Here is a 23,068-nt window from a genome sequence, read left to right on the forward strand (position 1 = left end):
TGGTGACAACGACGATGGAGCTCGTTGTTTGAGATCCAGTTGTGAGGCCACCAGGCCCGAATTATATACCGCAGGCATCTGTTAATGAACACCTGCAGCCGTTGAGTGTTCTCCACTGATACACACCATGTTTCGCTAGCGTATAACAGCACAGATTTCACGTTAGAGTTGAAAATTCGTATTTTGGTGCGTTCACTTATCTGCCTGTTTTTCCAGATATTTCTTAAACACGCAAAGGCAGCCCTTGCTTTCTTGATCCGTGCGCCTATGTCGATCTTGGTACCGCCGTCTGACGCCATTTGGCTACCAAGATATTGGAAGCTTTCAACATTCTCCACTGGTTGCCCGGCTACTGTGAAACTGGAAGGAGTCACCGTGTTTACATCCAACGATTTGGTTTTGTTGACGTTGATGACTAAACCTGCCGAGGAGGAGCGATCGGCAAGGTCGTTGAGCTTACTCTGCATATCAGAGCGCCGTTGCGCGAGTAGTGCAACGTCGTCCGCCAATTCGAAGTCGTTTAGGTGCTCCATGGTTATAGGCTGCCATAACAGCCCGCGGTTTGGTTCACGGTCAATCGCATCTACCAGAATCTCATCGATTACGATGAGGAACAGTAACGGTGATAGAATACATCCTTTCCCTCACACCAGCTACGACCCAGATAGGGTCGGACAGGACCCCATTGTGCAGCACTCTCTACACGAAAAGGCCTCGTACTGTGCTTCGATGAGGCCGATGATTTTCTCAGGAACCCCTTGCGTCTCAGGGCGCCCCACATATTCTCGTGATTGAGACGGTCGAAAGCTTTTTCGTAGTCAATGAATACCAAGTAAAGGGACTCTTTGACCTGCTCCAAAATGATGCGGAGCGTGACAATATGGTCCACACAGGATCTTCCGGCACGGAATCCGGCTTGCTGCCGCCGGAGAGTCGCATCGATCTTCTCCTGAATCCGGGCTAGGATAATTTTGCACAGAACTTTGAGAACGGTACACAGCAACATAATGCCTCGCCAGTTATCGCATACAGTCAGGTCACCCTTTTGGGCACCTTCACTAAGATACCTTGCATCCAGTCGACCGGGAAAGTTGCGGTGTCCCAGATATTACGAAATAAACGATGCAGTAGTTGAGCGGATGTCATGGGGTCAGCTTTGAGCATCTCGGCTGATATGCGGTCGACCCCTGGGGCTTTATTCGATTTCATGCTTTGGATGGCTGTTTGAATCTCTAGCAGTGATGGAGCTTCGGTATTGACACGTGTTATACGTCGGATCCTAGGCAGATCATGCCGAGGTGGTGATGGCCTGGTTGGCACTTGAAAAGTTGTTCGAAGTGCTCGAACCAGCGTTTCAGCTGGTCAGTTGGGTCGGTCAATAACTGATCATTCGCGTCTTTCACAGGCATCGTTGCATTCATCTTCGCCCCGCTTAAGCGTCGTGAGATATCGTAGAGGAGGCGAATGTCCCCGGTTGCGGCGGCTCTCTCCTTCGTCGGCCAGAGAGTCTGCCCACGCGCGCTTGTCCCGTCGACATGAGCGTTTTACTTCCTTCTCAAGAGCCGTGTATCGTTGACGGGCTAAGACTTTGGCTCCTCTGGTTTTCGATCGCTCTATCGCGGCTTTGGCTTCTCTTCGCTCCTCTATCTTCCTCCAGGTCTCATCGGTAATCCATTGTTTTCTCTGGGTGCGTAGTTCGCCCAGATTGTTCTCGCTGGTGGCGATGAAGGCATTCTTGACGGCGGTCCATTGGTCTTCCACGCTGCCACCTTCCGGAATATCTGCAGCACGCGTCTCCAGTTCTTCAACGAAGGACCGTTTCACCGTGGCATCTTCCAGTCGGCGTGTGTTGAATCGTCGTCCAACTCTTTCCTCCTGCCGACGAATCCGCGCAATGCGCAGGCGTATTTCGCCGATGAGATAATGGCTACTGAGAACTAAATTGTATCAAAATAAGTTATAAATATCACAATATGTTAAAATTGTGTTAAATTTTTGTTAAGCTCTTCTAGTCGGGATAGTCTGTACGATCAAATCGAAGACGAATAAACAATTAATAACTTCTGGTTATGATTTTTCTGGCCATCCAGCTTCGCGGCCCAATACGGTGGAGCCCTTCCACCGGGGGAAGCGTGGATCCGGCCACGTTATTTAAAGCGCGGTTAGTCTGCTCTTCGAGGAGGCAAATCTACCCGTCGTCTTTGGTTTTTTTTTTCAAATATCCTATTGCCCTGCAGCATATTGTCAGTGCAGTCTTATGATGGAACGGCAGAGTGCCAGCTTCGACACAGGCTGAGTGGGCGGGAGTGGCAGGGAGTAAACCTGACAGCGCTCTAATAGTGATTTTGTAGATCGGAGACAGAGTGATGATCATGAGCAGGCTTGTAAAATGTCATCTGCATGTCATTTGACTAATTTGTTAATAACTTTCTTCAGAAGTAAAATTCACGTCATAATTTTAGATGTACTCATAACGCTTGAGTAGGGCTATATTTTTGTTCAAGGGTACATTGCTCTAAATATAACATCTAAGGCTGGAGAGTGAAAACTCTCCAAAATGTCACGTGTCATTTGACATAATGTCATTTGAATGACATTTTGCCTCCCACGCAGGCTTGTAAAATGTCATCTGCATGTCATTTGACTAATTTGTTCATAACTTTCTTCAGAAGCCAAATTTACTTCAAAATTTTAGATGTACGCATAACGCTTGAGTAGTGCTATATTTTTGTCCAAGGGTACATTGCTCTAAATATAACATCTGTGGCTAGAGAATGAAATCTCTCCAAAATGTCACGTGTCATTTGACATAATGTCATTTGAATGACATTTTGCCTCCCACGCCCCAGATTACATATTTACAGCAATGTCTTGTTAGACAAAGTTGTAGCCACATTTAAGCGCTATAAGTTCGTCATACTTGATAGTTGATAGCTAACTACTGTAAAAAGTTCTGGGAAAATTATACAAACGAATGCAAATGACATTTTACAACACTGCTCCCACGCCTCAGATATATTAACAGCAATGTCTTGTTAGACAGAGTTGTAGGCATATTTGAGCGCTATAAGTTCGTCATACATCAAGAATCTATAGCAAGCTTCTGAAAAAAGTTCTGGGAAAAATATACAAGCGAATGCAAATGACATTTTACAACACTGATCATGAGTTCCATAGCGCGGCAGGTGATTTCAATGCCACAAAAGAGTCGGCTATGAACAATAGCATCGGCAACACGACTCGGTCACTCCTGGTGCGTTTGTTTTGATTAGACAAACTCGATTTTTGCAAGCCTCCTTCATAGCATAGCATAGAATAGTTACGGTGTACTTCGTAGATTGGACACTAGAGATACTCATGTTTTTCTTTTGAAATCCTTATTCAGATTGCTATCAGAAATCAAGGTGGGTGTGGTCCTTGATTTCAATCTAGGATAAAAATCACAAAAGCATGACGATTACTACTTCTGGCCACGCCCATCTTCACCGTAACTTGGGAGGGGAAGGAAGTGTTGGTGTAGTACTTACTTAACGAGAGGCCCCAGACTCAGCGACACCCTCATAAGTATACCACGGAGTTGGATATTGGGGAAGGTATTCGTTGGGTCAGGATTTGCCTGTAGCTGACAATGCGACCGTGGTAGATCTTACACCGTAATACACCACGCAAAGGTGTCTACCCAGCGTTACGGGGGAGATTTTTGCAAGCCTCCTTCAGCTTGAGAAAGTGGTTGCGAAAAGTCAGGTGCCTATCGATGTTAATGCCTAGGATTTTAAGGTTACGCTTAATTGTTATCGGCTGTTTGTTGATTAGGATGGGTTTCAATGGTGGAACGTGGTGTGATTCACAAGCGTGTGATCTGACGCATTTTTCCACTGAGATGTCAAAATCGGCTTCCTGTGCCCATTTGGCGACCGCGGTAACTGCTGCCTGCAACTTTCGCCTGACACTTCTCGGGTGTACGCCGGTCACGATGACAAGGATATCATCAGCGTAAACGAGTATATATATTCCACTGGGGAGGACGGAGAAGATACCGCTCATGGCCACAAGAAATAGAGTGACCGCAATTACCGAACCCTGTGGAACGCCTGTTTCTTCTTTAAATATATTTGATTCACAATTGCCCACAAGAACCTGGAAGGTACATCCACTCAAAAAGTTCTTAATGAAAGTAAGTAAGTTTCCAGTAATTCCCCAACTCGCCAACTTATCTAGGATACCAGGACACCACTCTCTATTGTAAGCCTTGGCAACATCCAAGGACGCCATCTCAATGTGGAGCCCTTTTTTGTTGCGTCATCAACGATCTGTCCAAGAGATGCCAGATAAGTGCTGGTTCCGGAAGGCGTGCTGTCGATAGTCTAGTCTCCGGTTTTCTGCCAGAAACTCGATCAGCCGTCGATTAACCATTCGCTCCATGATTTTAGAGATGCAGCTGGTCAGAGCGATTGGCCGGTAGCTGCTGACATCTTAGATATAGGTATGACGAAGCTATGACTCCAGCTGCTCGAAAGCGTTCCGGCAGTCCACTCTTGGTTTATGGTGGAGAGAAAAGTGGTATTTCCTCTGAACGGAAGATTCTTCAGCATCGGGTATCCTATGTCGTCTGGACCCACCGATTTCCCAGAGGCCTTTTGAAGGGCATAATCCAACTCTGACATTGTCAAGTTGAAATTCTTACCTTTATCTGGTGGAACTGGAAATTTGAGTACTGCTGATTCGGGAAGTGGGTGTCGTTTTAAAAATGGGTCCGAATAGCGGTGTAGTGAAGATTGCTCGTGGAAATATTCCGCTAGAGCATCAGCGATGATCTTCGGATCTCTTGTGGTTGTACCTTTCACTTTGATAGTCATTCCTTTATACCGTCTCTTTCCTTGTATACTATTTATTCGCATCCAAATCTCTGATGAGGACTGGTTTTTATTCATGGAGTCGAGAAACTCAGTCCTAAACTTTGTCTTTGGCTGCCCCTATCACCTGCCTGCAGCTATTACGGGCAGGTTGATACTCCTCCAGGGTGCGTATGGTATCGGGGTGGTCTTCAGGTAGGTTTCTTCTTGTTCGTTTGATTGCTCGTAATAGTTTTCTTCGCAATTTGACTGCTTTTTTAACGTCCTCGATCCACCACGGCGTCCAGGTTTTGTACTGGTTTTCGGGATATTGAACGAAACTGGAATGTTGATTGGTGCGATAAAGTCCGAGATTGACATTGGAGCATCGGTGTCCAGTTCGGCTTCGAGTGTGGTTTGGAAGCTCGTCCAATCAGCTTGGTTGTAGGGCCACCGGGGTCTTCTTGAGGTCGATGTGATAATCGATTAATTTTGAATCGATTACTTCCCAACGATCAATCGATTATCGACAAGAATCGAGAATAATCGATTAGTTACTAATCGATTAATCGGGATTTTACGACATCTCTAGGTGCAGCCCTGTTTTCCAGTGTGATACAGATTGGGATGTGGTCGCTTCCTCTGAAATCGGCGTCCACGGACCTAAGAAAACAGTTGGTGATGAGAGCCGATACGAGCGAAATATAGATCGCAGATTCTACTTGGCCGCGAAAGAATGGGGCTACCCCGTATGGCATAAAGTCATTTGGCATAAAGCCGTTTGGCATAAAGTCGTTTGGCATAATGGTCATTTGGCATAATAGTCGTTTGGCATAATGGTCGTTTGGCATAACGCAATGAAAATGATCTTATTTTCAATAATCATATTCTTTACGCAACTTAAAGCTGGACTTCAACATAGACTTCTTGATATTGACAATAAAGAAGGCACATGCTTTCAAAAAAGGCATCATCAACTCTTTTGCATTATTCCGAGCAATCGCGTAATATAAAAGAAAGGATGATCTCCCTTTTTGCATTGCACCGAGCAAATGCTCCCTTCAAAGGAAGGCATCATCAACTGTTTTGGATTATCCTGATTTATTTATTTATCATCAGACTAAGGCCGGAGTGGCCTGTGCTGCACATAAAAGACTTCTTCATTCAGCTCGGTTCAAGGCTGCACTTCGCCAACCACGCAGTCTGCGGAGGGTCCGCAAGTCGTCCTCCACCTGATCGATCCACCTTGCCCGCTGTGCACCTCGCCTTCTTGTTCCCGTCGGATCGTTGTCGAGAACCATTTTCACCGGATTACTGTCCGACATTCTGGCTACGTGCCCGGCCCACCGCAGTCTTCCGATTTTCGCGGTGTGAACGATGGATGGTTCTCCCAACAGCTGATGCAATTCGTGGTTCATTCGCCTCCTCCACGTACCGTCCGCCATCTGCACCCCACCATAGATGGTACGCAACACTTTCCTTTCGAAAACTCCCAGTGCGCGTTGGTCCTCCACGAGCATCGTCCAGGTCTCGTGTCCGTAGAGAACTACCGGTCTTATAAGCGTTTTGTAGATACTCAGTTTGGTACGGCGGCGAACTCTATTCGATCGGAGCGTCTTGCGGAGTCCAAAGTACGTACGATTTCCAGCCACTATGCGTCTCCGAATTTCTCTGCTGGTATCGTTATCGGCGGTCACCAGTGAGCCCAAGTACACGAATTCTTCAACCACCTCGATTTCGTCACCACCGATAGAAATTCGTGGTGGGTGGTCCACATTGACCTATTTTGAGCCTATTCCTATCATGTACTTCGTCTTCGACGTGTTGATGACTAGTCCAATCCGTTTAGCTTCGCTTTTCAGTCTGATGTAGGCTTCCTCCATCCTCTCAAAGTTACGTGCCATGATATCAATGTCGTCGGCGAAACCAAATAACTGGACGGACTTCGTGAAAATCGTACCACTCGTGTCAATCCCTGCCCTTCGTATTACTCCTCCAAAGCGATGTTGAATAGCAGACACGAAAGACCATCACCTTGCCGTAACCCTCTACGGGTTTCGAAGGGACTCGAGAATGCCCCTGAAACTCGAACTACGCACATCACCCGATCCATCGTCGCCTTGATCAACCGTATCAGTTTATCCGGAAATCCGTTTTCGTGCATTAGCTGCCATAGCTGGTCCCGATCGATTGTATCATATGCGGCTTTGAAGTCGATAAATAGATGATGTGTGGGCACGTTGTATTCGCGGCATTTCTGCAATACCTGACGTATGGCGAACACCTGGTCTGTGGTAGAGCGTTCACCCATAAATCCCGCCTGGTACTGCCCCACGAACTCTCTTGCAATTGGTGTTAGTCGACGGCATAAAATTTGGGAGAGTACCTTGTAGGCGGCGTTCAGCAATGTGATTGCGCGGTAGTTGCTACAATCCAGCTTTTGTAGATGGGACACACGACACCTTCCATCCACTCCTGTGGCAGAACCTCATCCTCAAAAATCTTGATAATCACCCAGTGCAGCGCTCTAGCCAGTGCCTCACCACCGTGTTTAAACAGCTCTCCTGGTAGTTATTCAACTCCAGGGGCTTTTTTTGTTTTTCAGACGGCCGATCTCCTCCTGGATTTCCTGGAGATTCGGAGCCGGAAGTCGCATGTCCTGCGCGCGTGCTCCTAGGTTCATTACCATACCGCCACCGTTGTCTGCCATATCGCCATTCAGGTGCTCTTCGTAGTGCTGCCGCCACCTTTGGATCACCTCACGCTCGTTCGTAAGAAGGTTCCCGTTTATGTCCTTACACATATCGGGCTGTGGCACGTGGCCCTTACGTGAACGGTTCAACTTCTCATAGAACTTTCGTGCGTTATTAGCGCGGTACAGTTCCTCCGTCTCTTCACGGTCTCGATCTTCCTGCTGGCGCTTTTCCTCAGGAAAATCGAGTTTTGTCTGTTCCGCGCCCGTTTGTATCGTGCCTCGTTCGCCCTCGTGCGGTGTTGCAGCAATCTCGCCCATGCTGCATTCTTCTCCTCAACTAACTGCTCACATTCGCCGTCATACCAGTCGTTTTTCTGATCCGGAGCCACCGTGCCTAGTGCAGCGGTTGCGGTGCTTCCAATGGCGGATCGAATATCTCTCCAGCCATCTTCAAGAGATGCTGCGCCTAGCTGCTCTTCCGTTGGGAGTGCCACTTCCAGCTGCTGCGCGTAGTCTTGGGCTAATCTACCGTCTTGTAGCCGCCCAATGTTAAGCCGCGGCGGACGACTCCGACGCGTGTTGATCACCGTCGAGAGTTTTGAGCGCAGACATACTGCGACGAGGTAGTGGTCGGATTCAATATTCGCACTGCGGTAAGTGCGTACGTTCGTGATGTCGGAGAAGAATTTACCGTCGATTAGAACGTGGTCGATTTGGTTTTCCGTTACTTGATTAGGTGATTTCCATGTGGCCTTGTGGATATTCTTGCGGGGGAAGAAAGTGCTTCGGACTACCATTCCGCGGGAGGCTGCATCGTTGGCCGTTGTCGTTCGATACGGTATGCAGACTATCCGGTCCGATGACCGGTCTATACATTTCCTCCCTTCCTACCTGAGCGTTCATGTCACCGATGACGATTTTGACGTCCCGCAGTGGGCATCCATCGTATGTCTGCTCCAGCTGCGCATAGAACGCTTCTTTCTCGTCGTCGGATCTCCCTTCGTGTGGGCAGTGCACGTTGATGATGCTATAGTTGAAGAAACGGCCTTTTATCCTCAGCTTGCATCCTTGGCTGCCACCCAATCACGCGTTGGCGCATCTTTCCCAGCACTATGAAGCCGGTTCCCAGCTCGTTGGTGGTGCCACAGCTTTGGTAGAAGGTAGCCGCTCGATGCCCGCTTTTCCACACTTTCTGTCCTGTCCAGCAGATTTCCTGCAGCGCTACGACATCGAAGTTGCGAGGATGTAATTCATCGTAGATTATCCTGTCGCAACCTGCGAAGCCTAGCGACTTGCAGTTCCATGTTCCAAGCTTCCAATCGTGATCCTTTATTCGTCGCCTAGTTCGTTGCCGATTGTATCGAGTCGTATTATCTTCTATGTCGTTCGTAATGGTTGTTTTTAAAGGCGGCTTATTGGGCCTGCGCAAACCTCCTGTCTCGTCGGAGGGCCGTCGTGTCAGGGCTGTTTAGCGTCCCACCTAACACCAGGACTTGGGCTTGTGCGCTTTGAGCGGCACACGGTCGCTTTGGCGGAGCCTACTTGCGGATTCATGCAGCTTTTTATAAAGGTTTAACAGGGCCCACTGTCAAACCCCACCACATCCTAGGCAGGCGCCACAACTCGCAGATGGCCTGGGGAGGGATCGTCAAGCCCTTGGACATAGTCCCTGCTGCCCCTGGATTATCCTGAGCAATCGCGTATATTAAAAGAAGGAATCATCCCCCCTTTGCATTGCTCCAAACAAACGCGTGCTTTAAAAGAAGGCATCATCAACTCTTTTCATCATCCTGAGCAATCGCGTAATATAAAAAAGGAATTATCTCTTATTTCGCATTGCATCAAGCAAACGCGTGCTTCAAAAGAAGGCATCATCAACACTTTCGCATTATCCCGAGCAATCGCGTAATATAAAAGAAAGGATGACCTCCCTTTTTGCATTGCACCGAGCAAATGCGAGCTTTAAAAGAAGGCAGCATCAATTTTTTTTGGCATTATCGCGAACAATCGCGTAATTTAAAAGAAGGAATGATCTTTTTTGCATTGCTCCGAACAAACTTGTGTGCTTTAAAAGAAGGCTTCATCAGCTCTTTTTCATTATCCCGAGCTATTGCGCAATTTAAAAGGAGTATCCTCCCATTTCGCATTGCACCGAGCAAACGTGTGATATAAAAGAAAGGCCATGTCACGTGTTTCGTCTATCTCGAGCAACCGTTTGATTAAAAAAAAAAAATGATGCGAACAAAAACCAATAAAATAGAATTGCCTTTACTTACACTTTTTGGGGAATAATACGTTCTGAGGAATGGTAAATATCCTCGGAATTAGTAAATATATTCTGGGAAAAAGATTCAAATGGTACGGTTTTCGACAGACAGTTTTCTGGGAAATTGTAAAGAACCTAAATCTTTGATAAGAACATCAATTATTAAAGTGTAGTCATCTAAACTGAAAGAACAGCCTATGTGCAAATGAAGGGAAAAATCATATTGTAATTATAACTTACATAAATGCCAATTACAACTTTTCTGAAAGAATTGTAATTTTTCTAAGGGCCAATTTCTTCACCTCCGCTTAACTGTTAAGCGATGCTTACCCATACGTTTAAACCTGGTTTAGCGCCTAAGCGAAAGTGAAGAAATCGACCCTAAGTATACATCTATTGTTTTTAATCAATTATGCCAAACGACCATTATGCCAAACGGCTATTATGCCAAACGACTATTATGCCAAATTAGTTTATGCCAAACGACTTTATGCCAAACGGCTTTATGCCAAACGGCGTACCCCCCGAAAGAATGTAGGTGAGCCGTTATTCAGAATAGTCAAGTTTCGCCGGCTGGCAAGGTTAGCAATGATGATGCCTCACGCGTTGTTGGTCCGGCTACACCATGCTTGATGGTGACTGTTGACATCCCCAAGAAGGATTATTGGCTCTGGAATCTGGTCAGGGGCCTCGTCTAGTTGTTTTTCTAAGTTTGCCAACTTTCCGTTCGGAAGGTATAGGGGAAGGTGAGGAGACTTGATCCCCGGGGAGACTTGAGCACCCTCTGTGGCCACGTAAAATTTGAATAATTTTTCATAACAATGACCAAATACTTTCATTTTTTCACAGCACAAAGCCAAAGATGCCTGCGGTATATAATTCGGGCCTGGTGGCCTCACAATTGGGTCTCAAACAACGAGCTCCATCGTCGTTGTCACCAGAGGCCGATAGCAATAGAAATTCGGGATCGGAAGTGGGGCTGGGTCGGCCACACTCTACGTAGGGGCGGAAACGAAATCTGTAAACAAGCATTAGACTGGAACCCAGCGGGACATCGCAGCAGACCCAGAGGCTCATGGCGGCGAAGCCTCAATAAAGAAATAAAAGAAGTCGACCGAAATCTAACCTGGCAACAGGTTAAAGCGATAGCCGGGCAACGCTCAGGATGGAGATCTTTCAAGTCGGCCCTTTGCACCACCGGAGGTGTACAGGATCCATAAGAAGACTAAGACAAAGCCATAAATATGCTTAATGATAATTGCTTAGGATAATTGGATTTATGCCCCCTCTCGAATGCAGCTTGTTGCGAAAAAATCGGTTTAGAATTACCGTGACCTGCCCTAATTCCGCGCATTGCCTAATACCGTGGATTTTATCCAAATTGATGAATATAGAGGTACTGTCTGTCATACACATCACATTATTTGGTGAAATGCACAAATATATATCAGAAAATGTTAGCAAATTATTATTGTGGGTATTTGTGACGTAAATTAGGCGCTAAAAAATAAATGGGAAAATGTATGGCTCGACCAGTCAAAATTTTCATCCGCTTAGCAAAACGCTTAAAATTATGGTTATATTTCTAAGTCTTGTAACCTAATTTTTTAATGATATTTACTTCCAATATCTCATTGAGCCCATTTTTACAGCTATAATATATGAGCTGGATACTGAAATGGTATTTAATATTCTTGTTTTTGCATTTTTATTGATCAAAACCATTGTCGCGGTATTAGGCCATCTTCTTCGCCAGTAGTGCCTAATACCGTGACTAGGCTATACCGTGAAGTTGATACTCATAAAAATAAAACAAAACCCTCACATTGGATACATAGACCAGTAGACAGTATAATATAGGTATTGAAACATTCATGTTAGATATCTACGACATTTTATGCGTAGGATTACTAGGGGAGCATAATTCAGATGAATTACACATTGCGATATGTATTATTCCAGTACTTCCCCAAAGAGAAACTTCTGTTGGAAGACTTGAAGATGATATACATCTAATGAACATACAAATCGTCTTTATTGTGTCATTCAGCACATGCGAATACGATATCATTTATGCGATATTTACCACAGACTATAGACGTAAATATTTTTCCTGTACAGTTTCCATTAGAAATGTAGATAGATTATTTTTCATCTGAATACTAATCCTCCCATTGTCTTCAAATCTACTTAGACACTCGATTGGATATCACCTATCTAAAATCTAAATTAATGTGAAGTAAATTATTTGAAAAATTAATAAACGCTTTTAAACCGTCAATATTGAGAAGTTGCTAACTTCCCAAGGAAATGATTATTTTTCCAGTAGGTATCTGTGTAAAATAGTATTTTTTTATGACGTTTTTTAGTAAGACCTAATAATTTAATTGAAATTTGTATATGATTCGATTACTTACATATTTTATTGTAAATGTGGTCTTAAGTTCATCATTTGAGCTTGTTTGATAGGGCACGGTATTAGGCAATTTTATGCGCGGTATTTGGAATCTTCTTTGAAATGTACGCGGTATTAGGCATATTCATAAGTCAAATGTCGAACACTATTTTCTTCATTTTTTTATGAGTTGAAGTACAAAACATATTTTTCCCTTCAAATGTATTTAATATTGATTAAAGCGTCATAGTTTTCAAGGGTGATTGTTACAAATTGAATTTTATATAGCGAATTTATTGTGGGCCCGTCCTTAACCCCACGGTAATAGGGCATGTCACGGTACTATATAAAAAGTTGGTGATAATTTGTTTTTAACTTTTGTACACATACATACACAGACACACGCACGGACGGACGACATTTGCTCTGTTTGTCGAGCTGAGTCGATTGGTATATAACATTACGGATCTACGAGCCTTCTATAAAAAGTTTGCCTTCAGAGTGAAACGATAGCCTTGTTGTACGAGAAAGGCAAAATGACTTCAATGCTGTAGTTACCTGACAGTTGAAACGCTCAAGTGCAAGAGCGCCAATGTGATACCTCCCTTCCACATTCTATCCGAAATGTGCACTAAACCCAAACGCAATGAATGGAAATTGATTATCGTTTCTGCAGCATTTGAATTTCCATATTTGCATATATTAATTATTATGAATCCAATTCAAATCAACACCAGCACCTACCTTGCGCGAATCAAATCATTTCGCAGTTGCTCTTCCACGTGCACATTCAACGATTGAATGCTGGAATGGGCACTGCGGAACTCCTGCTCCTGCAGTGAACTGCGCTTACTGCTGTTGGCACTGCTTGACACACTTTGCTCCTGCAGCTTTGAAATTTCCTTCCGCAAATCTTCGCACTTCCGCTGCATTTCTTCGCTCATTTTGTCCGACACTTGCTTCGCTTCCTCCATCTGCACGGTCATTCTCCGTTTGATGTTGTCCACAAACTTCTTGTGCGAATGTTCTGTGTTCTTTACGTTGTTTTCATACTCCTGCAAGCGAGTACGCAGTGCTCGGACTTCTTCCTCCGTCTTACCTCGTAGCTCTTTTTCTGCTTTGCACCTTTGTTTCATTTCCACATGTTTTGCTTCATAGGCAGCCACCAGGTTTCGATGGTTCTTGTCATATTCTTCCTTATCCACCATCAATTGATCCTTGGATTTCTTCAGCAGATCTTTATAATTCTCGATCATTGTCTGCAGCTGAGAGCATTCCTCTACTTTCGAACGCAATTCTCCTGTCTGTGTTCGGAACTTTTCATTCAGCGCACTTATCTCCGTTCGTCGTTCGGCTATCTGTTTTTCATAGTTCTGATCGGAATTCTGCTTAGCCCGTTCCCACTTTTTGTAAGTCTGTTTGAGCAGATCAGCAATAGTCGCGTCATTTTTCGAGCGCTGCTCTTCTTCGATTTTCAATCGATTCTTCAATGTTTTGATATCAGTCTTCGCCGCCGCCAGTTCGGCCGTTTTTATCTTCAACAGTTCCTGGAGATTCTCTAGCTCTTTTTTAGTTTCGCCAAAGATTTTGTTGTGTGCAGTGACTGTCGCAATTTTGCGATCTTTCTCCAGTAGATCTCTCTGCAATTGATGAATTTCGTTTTTATAATCTTTGAGCAGTTTATCCTGTTCCTTGATCTTCTGCGATAATCGAGCCGTTGCCATATGCTCATCCGTATCACGGTACTTACCGGCAGGATCGGCTTCCTCGTACACATATGTGTACCCGAGGAAGGGCAAATTTTGACCACTAAAATCATGCACCCTGGAAATCGGATAGGTCGGCTTGTTGACAAAAGCATTTCTTTTTAGTGATTTATCGACATCTTCAAAATTTGAAACATCATCATCACTACTCACATTCGGAATTATTGGTGGAATCTTATACCTTAACTTTTCCCAATTAACGTCACTAAAAAATGGATGTTTTCTGATATCTTTGTACCCGATTCGATTGGAAACTTTCGTTACCAAACGGTCCAGAAGATCTCTATAATGCGATGAAATAGCAACGTGCGCCGGATATTCAAGCTTCCTCGCGAAACGACCTTCGCAATGGGACAAAATTCGAGAGTAGGTTTCGTTCACATTTTCGTCGTGAAACGGCGTTGTTTCCGTTACGAATTCATAGCCGATTATGCCCATGGACCAGAAGTCGCATGTCACATCATGGTTCCCGCGGGATGTCTTGATTGTGGTGGAAAGTGTTTGTAACAATTCTGGTGCAATATAGTCCGGAGTTCCTACCGGTGTCATGCTCGTTACACTACCATCCTTGTTGATGGCCGTGGCATTCCCGAAGTCGGCCAACTTCAGGTGACCAAACCTGTCGAGAAGGATGTTTTCCGGCTTTATGTCACGGTGGACGTATCCGATGCTGTGCAGAGAGTGGAGTGCTTCAGTAAGCTCAGCCAGATAAAACTGAGCCAGCTCTTCGTCGAACAGCCCAATGCGAATCATAAGGCTAAGCAGGTCGCCTCCAGGTAAGTACTCCATTACCAAGTAGAGACACTCTTGATCCTGAAAAGTTATGGAAAGATACAAATTTCACTGTTAATTTTCAAAAACTCCAGCAAAGATCAATTGAAATTAAGACATAATTTGGTACTTGTAATATGATTGAAAAATAGCATAGACTCGTTTTTAAAAAGTATTATACTTAGTTATACTGCCGTGAATCGCATATTTGTCCCATACGAATAGGAAACCCAGCAAAGATAGGACAGATATGCGATTCACGGCAGTATAAACCTTTCACGTTTAGAGTTGCCAACTATGAATAACATGATATCTCTAGAACACGTGCCTATTCATCAAACGTAATGAGTTTTAGAACCTAATCAGAAATGCAGTAAGTATATTTAATACTTGTTGTTAAAGAAGGGGATAGTATTTAAACTGAACACTAGAAGGAATTGATTGCCAATGACCATACTGTTGTGTATCACCCCATTATCTTTTCAACGTAGCTGCATTTACTAAACGCTACTCACAAAATATGGACTTGCACTCTGATGTTTCAAACGACACTGAATATGAATACAAACGTTCTGTAAACACAAAAGACAAACGTGTAAAGGAATTACATCTGCAACAGCAGATGTCCCCCTGCTCATATGCGTCACAACTAAAACAGTTACACAACAAACAGGATTTGACCCGCACAAAAAGGACTAAACAAAAAAGCAAGGAAGCATAACGAATATTCACATGGCAAGAAAATTAGAAAGACTCACCTGAAACGCATACTGCAACGCAGTGATCCAGTCTGACTGTCTCGAGGCCATGATGTCGCGCTCTTCGCGGATCTGACTGGAGGTCACTATCGCTTTGCACATTTTCTTCATTGCGTACACTTCACCGGTGCTGGTTTCCGATACGAGCTGGAGGATGTTTATTGGTAAATAATTATTGCGATTTTGTATGTGTAAAAGTAAAATGAACTTACATGAACTTCCCCGAAGTATCCTTTTCCAATAAGGGTTTTTATGTTGAAATCGTTCACGTTCACTCGTATAGAACGAGTCTGATTGATGATGGGTCGATCTGCAATTGAAATAATTTGTTTGTATAATATTATTGAGAACTCAACTCCATTAACTAAGTCTACTACTACTCTGCTTTTTCCAAAACTTTTTAATATTAATCGCTATCGGTGCGGCAACGAGAGCAGCACAAGTCAAGCTAGATGATAGAAACCCGGATAGAGATGAATTACAAACTAATAACAAATTGAGCTGAGAAATCAGGTTTTGTTATTTTCATGTTATTCACAAATACAATGTAATAAGTAATACAATAAAATATTACTACATCACATATTTATAATTTTCCACGCCGATTCAAATTTGAAGAAGTCCGCAGAATTTTCAGTGGAAATTAAAAAGATTCAGGGGAATTTCTGTAGAAGTTCCTTATTGATCCCTACAGCACCACGTTGAAACTCCATAGATTTTTTTTTGTGAAGCTGCCAATGATTTTTTTGAAAACTCCATACAATTTTTTTTTGAAGTTTTGAAAAAATCTCGGTAAAAACTAAAAAAAATTTCGTGTGGAAAGAATTTCCCGTTGAAATTTAAAGAATTTCTCGTTGAAATTGAACTTTTGAACGGAAAAGGGGCGTTCGGCAGAAAGCCATTTGGCCGAAGACCACAAGGCTGAAAGGCCGAATATGTCGTTTGACCGAATAGACCATTTCAATATCAAATGTTAAAACGACTTATCTGCTTTCGTAAACAAAGATTCAAACGTCGATCTGACCAATCTGATTGCACTCCCATGCAAACCAACACCATCAATGGACAGGTGAAGGCTTGAACTACCTGTTGGTGGTGTTGGTTTGATCTTTGTTTACAAAAGCAGATAAGACGTTTTTTTAAATTTGGTATTGATTTGGTGGACTATCTAGCCTAAAGATATTCGGCCGCAAATGTCATTTGGTTGAACAGTTCATTTGGCTTAAAAAATCGGTTGGTCATATAGCTCAATTGGCCGAATATTACATTTTGCTGAAATGCTCGTTTGGTAGAAAGTGCCATTTGGCCGAAATGGACTTTCGGTTGAACGGCGGAAAGTGAATTGTTCATTTTGGATATTTTCTAGACACTAAAGGAAGAATCTTTTGAATTTCCCCGGAAAATCTGATCAACTTTCCCAGAAAATTTCGCTTAACTTTTCAAAAGGTCCTAAGTAACAATTCACTCATTCCGAGAAAAACGAAATTGAACATTTTACGAAAGTGTTTCAAACATAACCAATTTCGGTTCAATCAAAGTGAATTGCCTATATTCCAGGGATTAAACCACCCGACTTGGACATTAATTTACAATGTTATGAAAACTCATATGTGCATATATGTGGAAGATAATGAATTGAAAGATGTATTGGAGGTAACCACTTTCCTTTCGGTGGGACTCGAACCAACGACCCTACAGTACGCTAGATTGGTGCTTTAACCAACTAAGCTACGAAGGACCTCCGTCGGCTTTCGCAACCTAGAGGCTACTAAATGAGCTCGAGATTCTCAAATTGAACGCATAGTCAAATCACTCACAATCCATTAGTCAAGCCAACACTTCCACATGTGTATAGTACACGTTCACATTAGAGGATCGTATAACCAATTTCTCGAAGTTCTACTTCAATTATATGCAAGAATAGAGGTCTATTTTGCTATGGAAATGCGTATCATTTTGTATGTACTCGTAAAGAATTCAAGAAAATGGTTTGAAAAATCACAAAGCGTGGGAGACGGCTGGAAAATGGTTTGTGGTTTGCAATACCACAGACGTGTCTGGGAGACTGTCGAGAAAAGGGTTGACAGTCTAGAAAATCCCAAGGTGGGTCATAGAAGCATTGATTTTGATTGAAATAAATTTATTTTGAAATGTATAACTTGGCGACTTTAGTGTACATGAGACTACTAATTAAGCTAGTTCTACCGAAATCTGCGAGATAGGGATATTTATCGTATGCTACAAAGTTGTTTGGAAGGCTTAATATATTATCTTAAAGTTTATTTTGGAATTTACTGACTTAGTAGTCGTAGCGAAATTACCCGTTGGATAAGATATTCAACATACGCGAAGCTCAAAAACGTTGCCAGCATTCACAATGTGATAAGTTTGGAGTTATTGGATAATAGTACTGGTTAAAATAAGTCGATCATATAGCCTTTACCGTATAGAAAACCCCAAACAAGTGACGCGCTCGCGAGTGATTGTGGTATTTATTTATTTATTCATTGATCTATTTATTTATTGATTTATTTATTTATTTTATTTTATTTGTCCGGTGACGTGTTTTATTGAAATTGAAGTGAATCATTGAAATTTGAGTGAAACGTTTGATGGAATGGAGAAAAGAGAAGAGTCATGTTTTTTGTGAAATGCAACATATTTGTACAACGCAAAAGGAAGTAATATTTCTATTACTATGTGTGATATGTGTTTAGGTAGATCAGCGCGTGATGAATATTTTCTGGTGGTGGTGCATTTAGGCCGTTTACGTCACAGAGCTATTGAATTTTATATCAGAAATCGCGAAAATACTTGAAATAAAACTTTGTAAAATGTTTAGTATAATTATCTTTAAAAGGCATGGTTTGATTTTGTATTCGATGAACCTAGAAGAATCGTTTTGCTCACTGAGCAGAAAGTACAAATTTGGTAAATTTAGATTTGTTCAACGAATAGTTGTTGATAGATTGAGGTTAAGAAATCGTCTGTAAATTATTTAAAGAATAAACTGTAAATAAAATCGATATTAGCATACTCTTTCGACAGCTGGCTGGCAAGAGTTTAAATAAAAACAGGTAAACAACATAGTCTGTGGGTCGAATTGCCAGCTTGAGGCAAACCTCCATGACCTACCTTACCCTAAAAAACCACCAACTCCGTAGATCTTATGAGGGCGTCGCCAAGTCGGGGGCCTCTCGTTAAGCAAGTTCTACATCAACATTTCCTTTCCTATCCCTAGTTACAGTAAAGATGGGCGTGGCCGGGAGTAGTAATTCTCATGCTTATGCCATTTTTATCTTAGATTGGAATCAAGGGTAACTCCCCACCTTGATTTCCGATAGCAATCTGGATAAGGATTCCATAAGAAACATGAGTATCACTAGTGTCCAATCTACGAAGTATACCGTAACAACGCTAACGCTAATAGTACTGGTTAAAATAAGTCTAAAATTTAGGTATATACTTATGCTATCTCATTTAAGTATGATATCTCTGCGAAATTTTAGATATCCTAGGCCAGATGTTCCCAAACTACTTGTACATGCGACCCACCTAGCAGAATCGGATAATGCTTGCGACCCTCCCATATTGGGTTTTAGAATTTGGATAAAAATGAGCTCGCGTTAGATTGAACAAACCATTATGAATTGCTTCATATCCCATAATTATATTACTTTGAATGGATTGGAATTCGAACGGATTTAGATAGGATTTAGATTAGATTTTGATTGGATTTGGATTTGATTGGAATGGATGTAGCCTTGCAAGAGCCGAATTATCGAGACGTTTCCGATAATAATGTTACTAAAAAACTAAATAAAAAAACAAAACTAAATAAAACATGCAACATTTAAATTTTATTGCAAAAAGAATCTATCCATAAAGTATCTCCTACATTTTTTTCTTATAAAATATAGCCATAATTAAGAATATTTACCCATTCTGGCTGGATAAGACCAAAACCAAGACGACATGGTAAAATTGAATTCAACTTTCAAAAGCTGTAAGTTTATTTGTACATAGATTTAAAACATGTGAATGATGTTGTTGACTTATTGGAACCTAATTGAAGCAAAAACAGTATTCTGAGGCATGTCCAAAATAGGTTCATTTTTCATTGATCCAGACATATTTTCAACATATCTTCTTTTTAGTTTCTAGATCTCTTAAACTTTTGCCTTTTTGCTACCATAGGTGAGCCAGCCATGATGACAATAATAATAATAACTTTTGTTTTTACCAACCATTTATTTCTCTAGTATCAAACAATTCATAAATTCTCGGGTACTTATTCAAAAGAACGTATCTGATTTTGTAAACAAAGATTCAAACGTCGATTTGTCCAGTCTGATAACAACCCCACGAAAACCAACACCAGCAACAGGTAGCCAAAGGCTTCCCCTTCCTGTCTGTGGTGATGGTTTGCGTGGGAGTACTATCAGATTGGACAAATCGACGTTTGAATCTTTGTTTACAAAATCACATACGTCCTTTTGAATAAGTACCCGAGAATTACTGTTCATACCGCATTTATAAATTACCGTTCATTGATATAATCACTAGAAAAATGTCTATTAAACCAACATGTAACTGTTTTCATTATTTCCATACGAAAATAGTTAAGAAAGCTTCATGACAAGAACCAAACTTTACTATAGAGCTCTCCATCCGTGTTGCTTGCCAATGCAATAGAGTTCCGTGTTCTACGATTATGTTTCGTTTGGAAAAAGAATGTGCAAGGAGCAAGTAAGAAACGGGCAACCCACACCACAACTATCAATGACGCATATGGAACAGATCAGATCTGGCAAACTACATAAAAAATATGGCAGTGTAGGAGTGATCAGGTTCATACATCACGGCGATGGGCCGCACGTTTGTTTTGCTTTGATGAAGCTGTTCCGAGTGGTACTGCAATTGATATTAGTTTTAATACCCTTAACTAGTAGATATTGTTCTAAGCTTTTGAGTGCATATAAAAATGTATTGCTTAACAAGGACTTTAAGGATGAAACGCCGAAAATGATGGAGGTCGCTAATTTAATCTAATAGTAACATAACTTTGCAAGCAATAAACAATTATTCGAGTGGTCCAAAATATGTGCAATGGGTGGTCCAAAATAAAAACAGGTGGTCCAAAATTAAATCTAACATATCTTCAGAATTTACGATAGTTTGGTTCTTTCGGTGGGATTTACAAACATTTTTTCCTACAAATCCTACCTAGCATTCACCACTTTTTAGTTGCAAAGGGAATTGATCAAGCATTATTACAAAATCTAGCATTTATTTGAAAAAAATATTTGGCCATCTCCTAAAGTGGTCCAAAATACCTCCCTTACCCTATGAAATTAAAAAAAGGCCTGGATGTAACTTTAAAGCCCAATTCAATTATATTTTGCACAATTGAAGGAATTTGTAATTCTTCACAATCGCCAAGGCTAAATTCAATATACAAAATAACACGAATTATGATTGATGCATGAAAACTGCTTAAAGATAAATTCGAAAAACTATAATTTCGCTTATGTACTTTCTTCATTTTACTATAGGGCGAGTTATCAGTCAATCAGGGAGCTTAAGTTGAGTTTCAAATATATATATATTATATATATGTATATACTTACACACCAATTTCAAAAGTTTTTCAGCAAAGTTCTTTGCTGAAAAGCAACCAGCAGTTTTGAAGTTCACTGAATGTCAGTAATTTAAGTTGTATTTACTAAAAATCAGCAAATTTTTCCAATTTGCTGATTGCTCAGCATATACCATCAACTGTCATTCTTGAAAAAGCGCCCATTTTGAGTTTAGCTTTCAAAGAGTTTATAATTGTTATGTCACCTCCTATTCCGTATTTTCCAACATTAATCCTTACAGGTATTGCATATTTTTAAATTAGTTTAAGCCCATTGCATAGTGAAGCATATTATCATCAATCAAATTAAAAATCAATTTTAAATATTTTCCAGGCAAATACCTAAAACAAATTGAAGAGGACGTCGCGTCATGCAATTTGGACCATGCCAGAAAAAAAGTCATTCAGAGTCAGAAAATGTGTAGGTATTTATATTTGTAAGATTATTAATTCCATATTGTTTATTTCCTTATTATTTTCCAACAAATAAATAATCATAAGAGAGGAAGAAACAAATTTTATTTTATAACAATTCATAAGTGGTTGAAATCCTGATGATATCAGCAATTTGATTCATTTTGCTGAATATTATCAGCATGATGCTGTCAAATAATGCATTGGTCAAACCTACTGAATATTCAGTAAACTTTTTGAATTTGCTGAATATTCAGTAGATAGTTGTCAAAAGTAATGACAGTTACCTTGCTGAAATTTTCAGTAATTTGTTTTTGCTGAAACGTTTGCTGATCATTCAGCTCGGCAAAATTCAGCAAAATTATGCTGATTTTCGGCGAAAAAAATTTGGTGTAGAGTCAAACTACAAATACTTTCAAAATTAATATTAAATATCATAAAAGCGTCTACGAAAAAGCGTGGAAAAATGTTAACCATAGAAAAGACGTGTTTATGAATCAATTATTTATTGCATTTATTTTTAAACGATTTATAGAACACATGCAAAAACAATAAGCAAAAATTTTAAAAACTTGATAGTTCCAAATGAATCAAACTACGACTAATTTTCTTAACGTGAAATTAGGTGTAACCGATTGATAAGTTACAATTATAAATTAGGAAATACTGAAACTACATATTGAACGGCTACCATTACATGAATGGACATCCCTACTCACATTTGTTGACAAAGTCGGCAACGTTCTTATCCTTCTTCTTGATGACATCCTTGCTGCATTCTTCGTACAGCACAAATAATGAATCCAATAATCCTTCTCGGGACAAGGCAGTTTCCAGTGGAACTGATCCATCATTGGCCTGATGTAGCTCAACAAATCCATCGGATGAAGTAGTGACCGTCCCCGGAGGAGGCACCGATTGGCCGAGAATGAAATTGTTCAGACGCGCAGTACGCGCGCTAATCTGTTTGTTATCCATCGCTTGAAGCAACACCACACATAAATCGGAATCACTCGCGTCGCGCACTTATTAATTGTAAATCATTGATTTAACGCAATGTACACGAACTATCCCTAACTCAAACGCACATTTTTAACCGAAAAAACATTAAATTCAGCGACCAATTTCCATTTGTTTATTCGTCATTCTATACTCGAAGGTTAGCGCGAGACGAAAACCGTTGCAGAAAATTCAGCTGCCAGTGCTGCCATTTTGAGTAATGACATATTTTTACGATAGATCCGCGAATATACAAAAAATCGATGAAACTTTTTCCCGTTAATTATTTTATGCAACGTACACACTAGTCAAGCAGTTTGAAGAACATTGACTCCGCCCCCAAGAAAACGCTTAGGTTGCTGCTTTGTTTGAACGTGTGTGAAGTTGCTCGAACAACCATTTGACAGTTGGCGGCTCGGTTGGAAAAAAATAAAACGGTTTGATTTTGGTTTGAGTTGTCGGGGGTGGAGTCAAGGTTCGCCGAACATGTTTGAGCATTTGTAGTGAAGTTGCACAAACCCCCATATATTTTTT

At 41.4% G+C, this 23,068-nt stretch overlaps 1 protein-coding gene across 1 annotated transcript in view; it reads right to left on the minus strand.

The window, feature by feature from the left end:
* The window catches only part of LOC134211377 (citron rho-interacting kinase), a 42,030-nt gene extending 19,289 nt beyond the window's left edge, over positions 1 to 22,741 (minus strand). Inside the window, exons 1-4 of the mRNA XM_062688175.1 lie at positions 22,255 to 22,741; positions 15,696 to 15,793; positions 15,484 to 15,630; positions 12,933 to 14,767 (exon numbers count right to left, since the gene is read on the minus strand). Of these exons, the coding sequence (XP_062544159.1) occupies positions 12,933 to 14,767; positions 15,484 to 15,630; positions 15,696 to 15,793; positions 22,255 to 22,513 (2,339 nt within the window). The 5' untranslated portion in view covers positions 22,514 to 22,741. The remainder of the gene's footprint in view (positions 1 to 12,932; positions 14,768 to 15,483; positions 15,631 to 15,695; positions 15,794 to 22,254) is intronic.
* Positions 22,742 to 23,068: the final 327 nt, after the last annotated feature.

This window comes from Armigeres subalbatus, chromosome 2, assembly GCF_024139115.2.
Source record: "Armigeres subalbatus isolate Guangzhou_Male chromosome 2, GZ_Asu_2, whole genome shotgun sequence".
NCBI lineage: Eukaryota > Metazoa > Arthropoda > Insecta > Diptera > Culicidae > Armigeres > Armigeres subalbatus.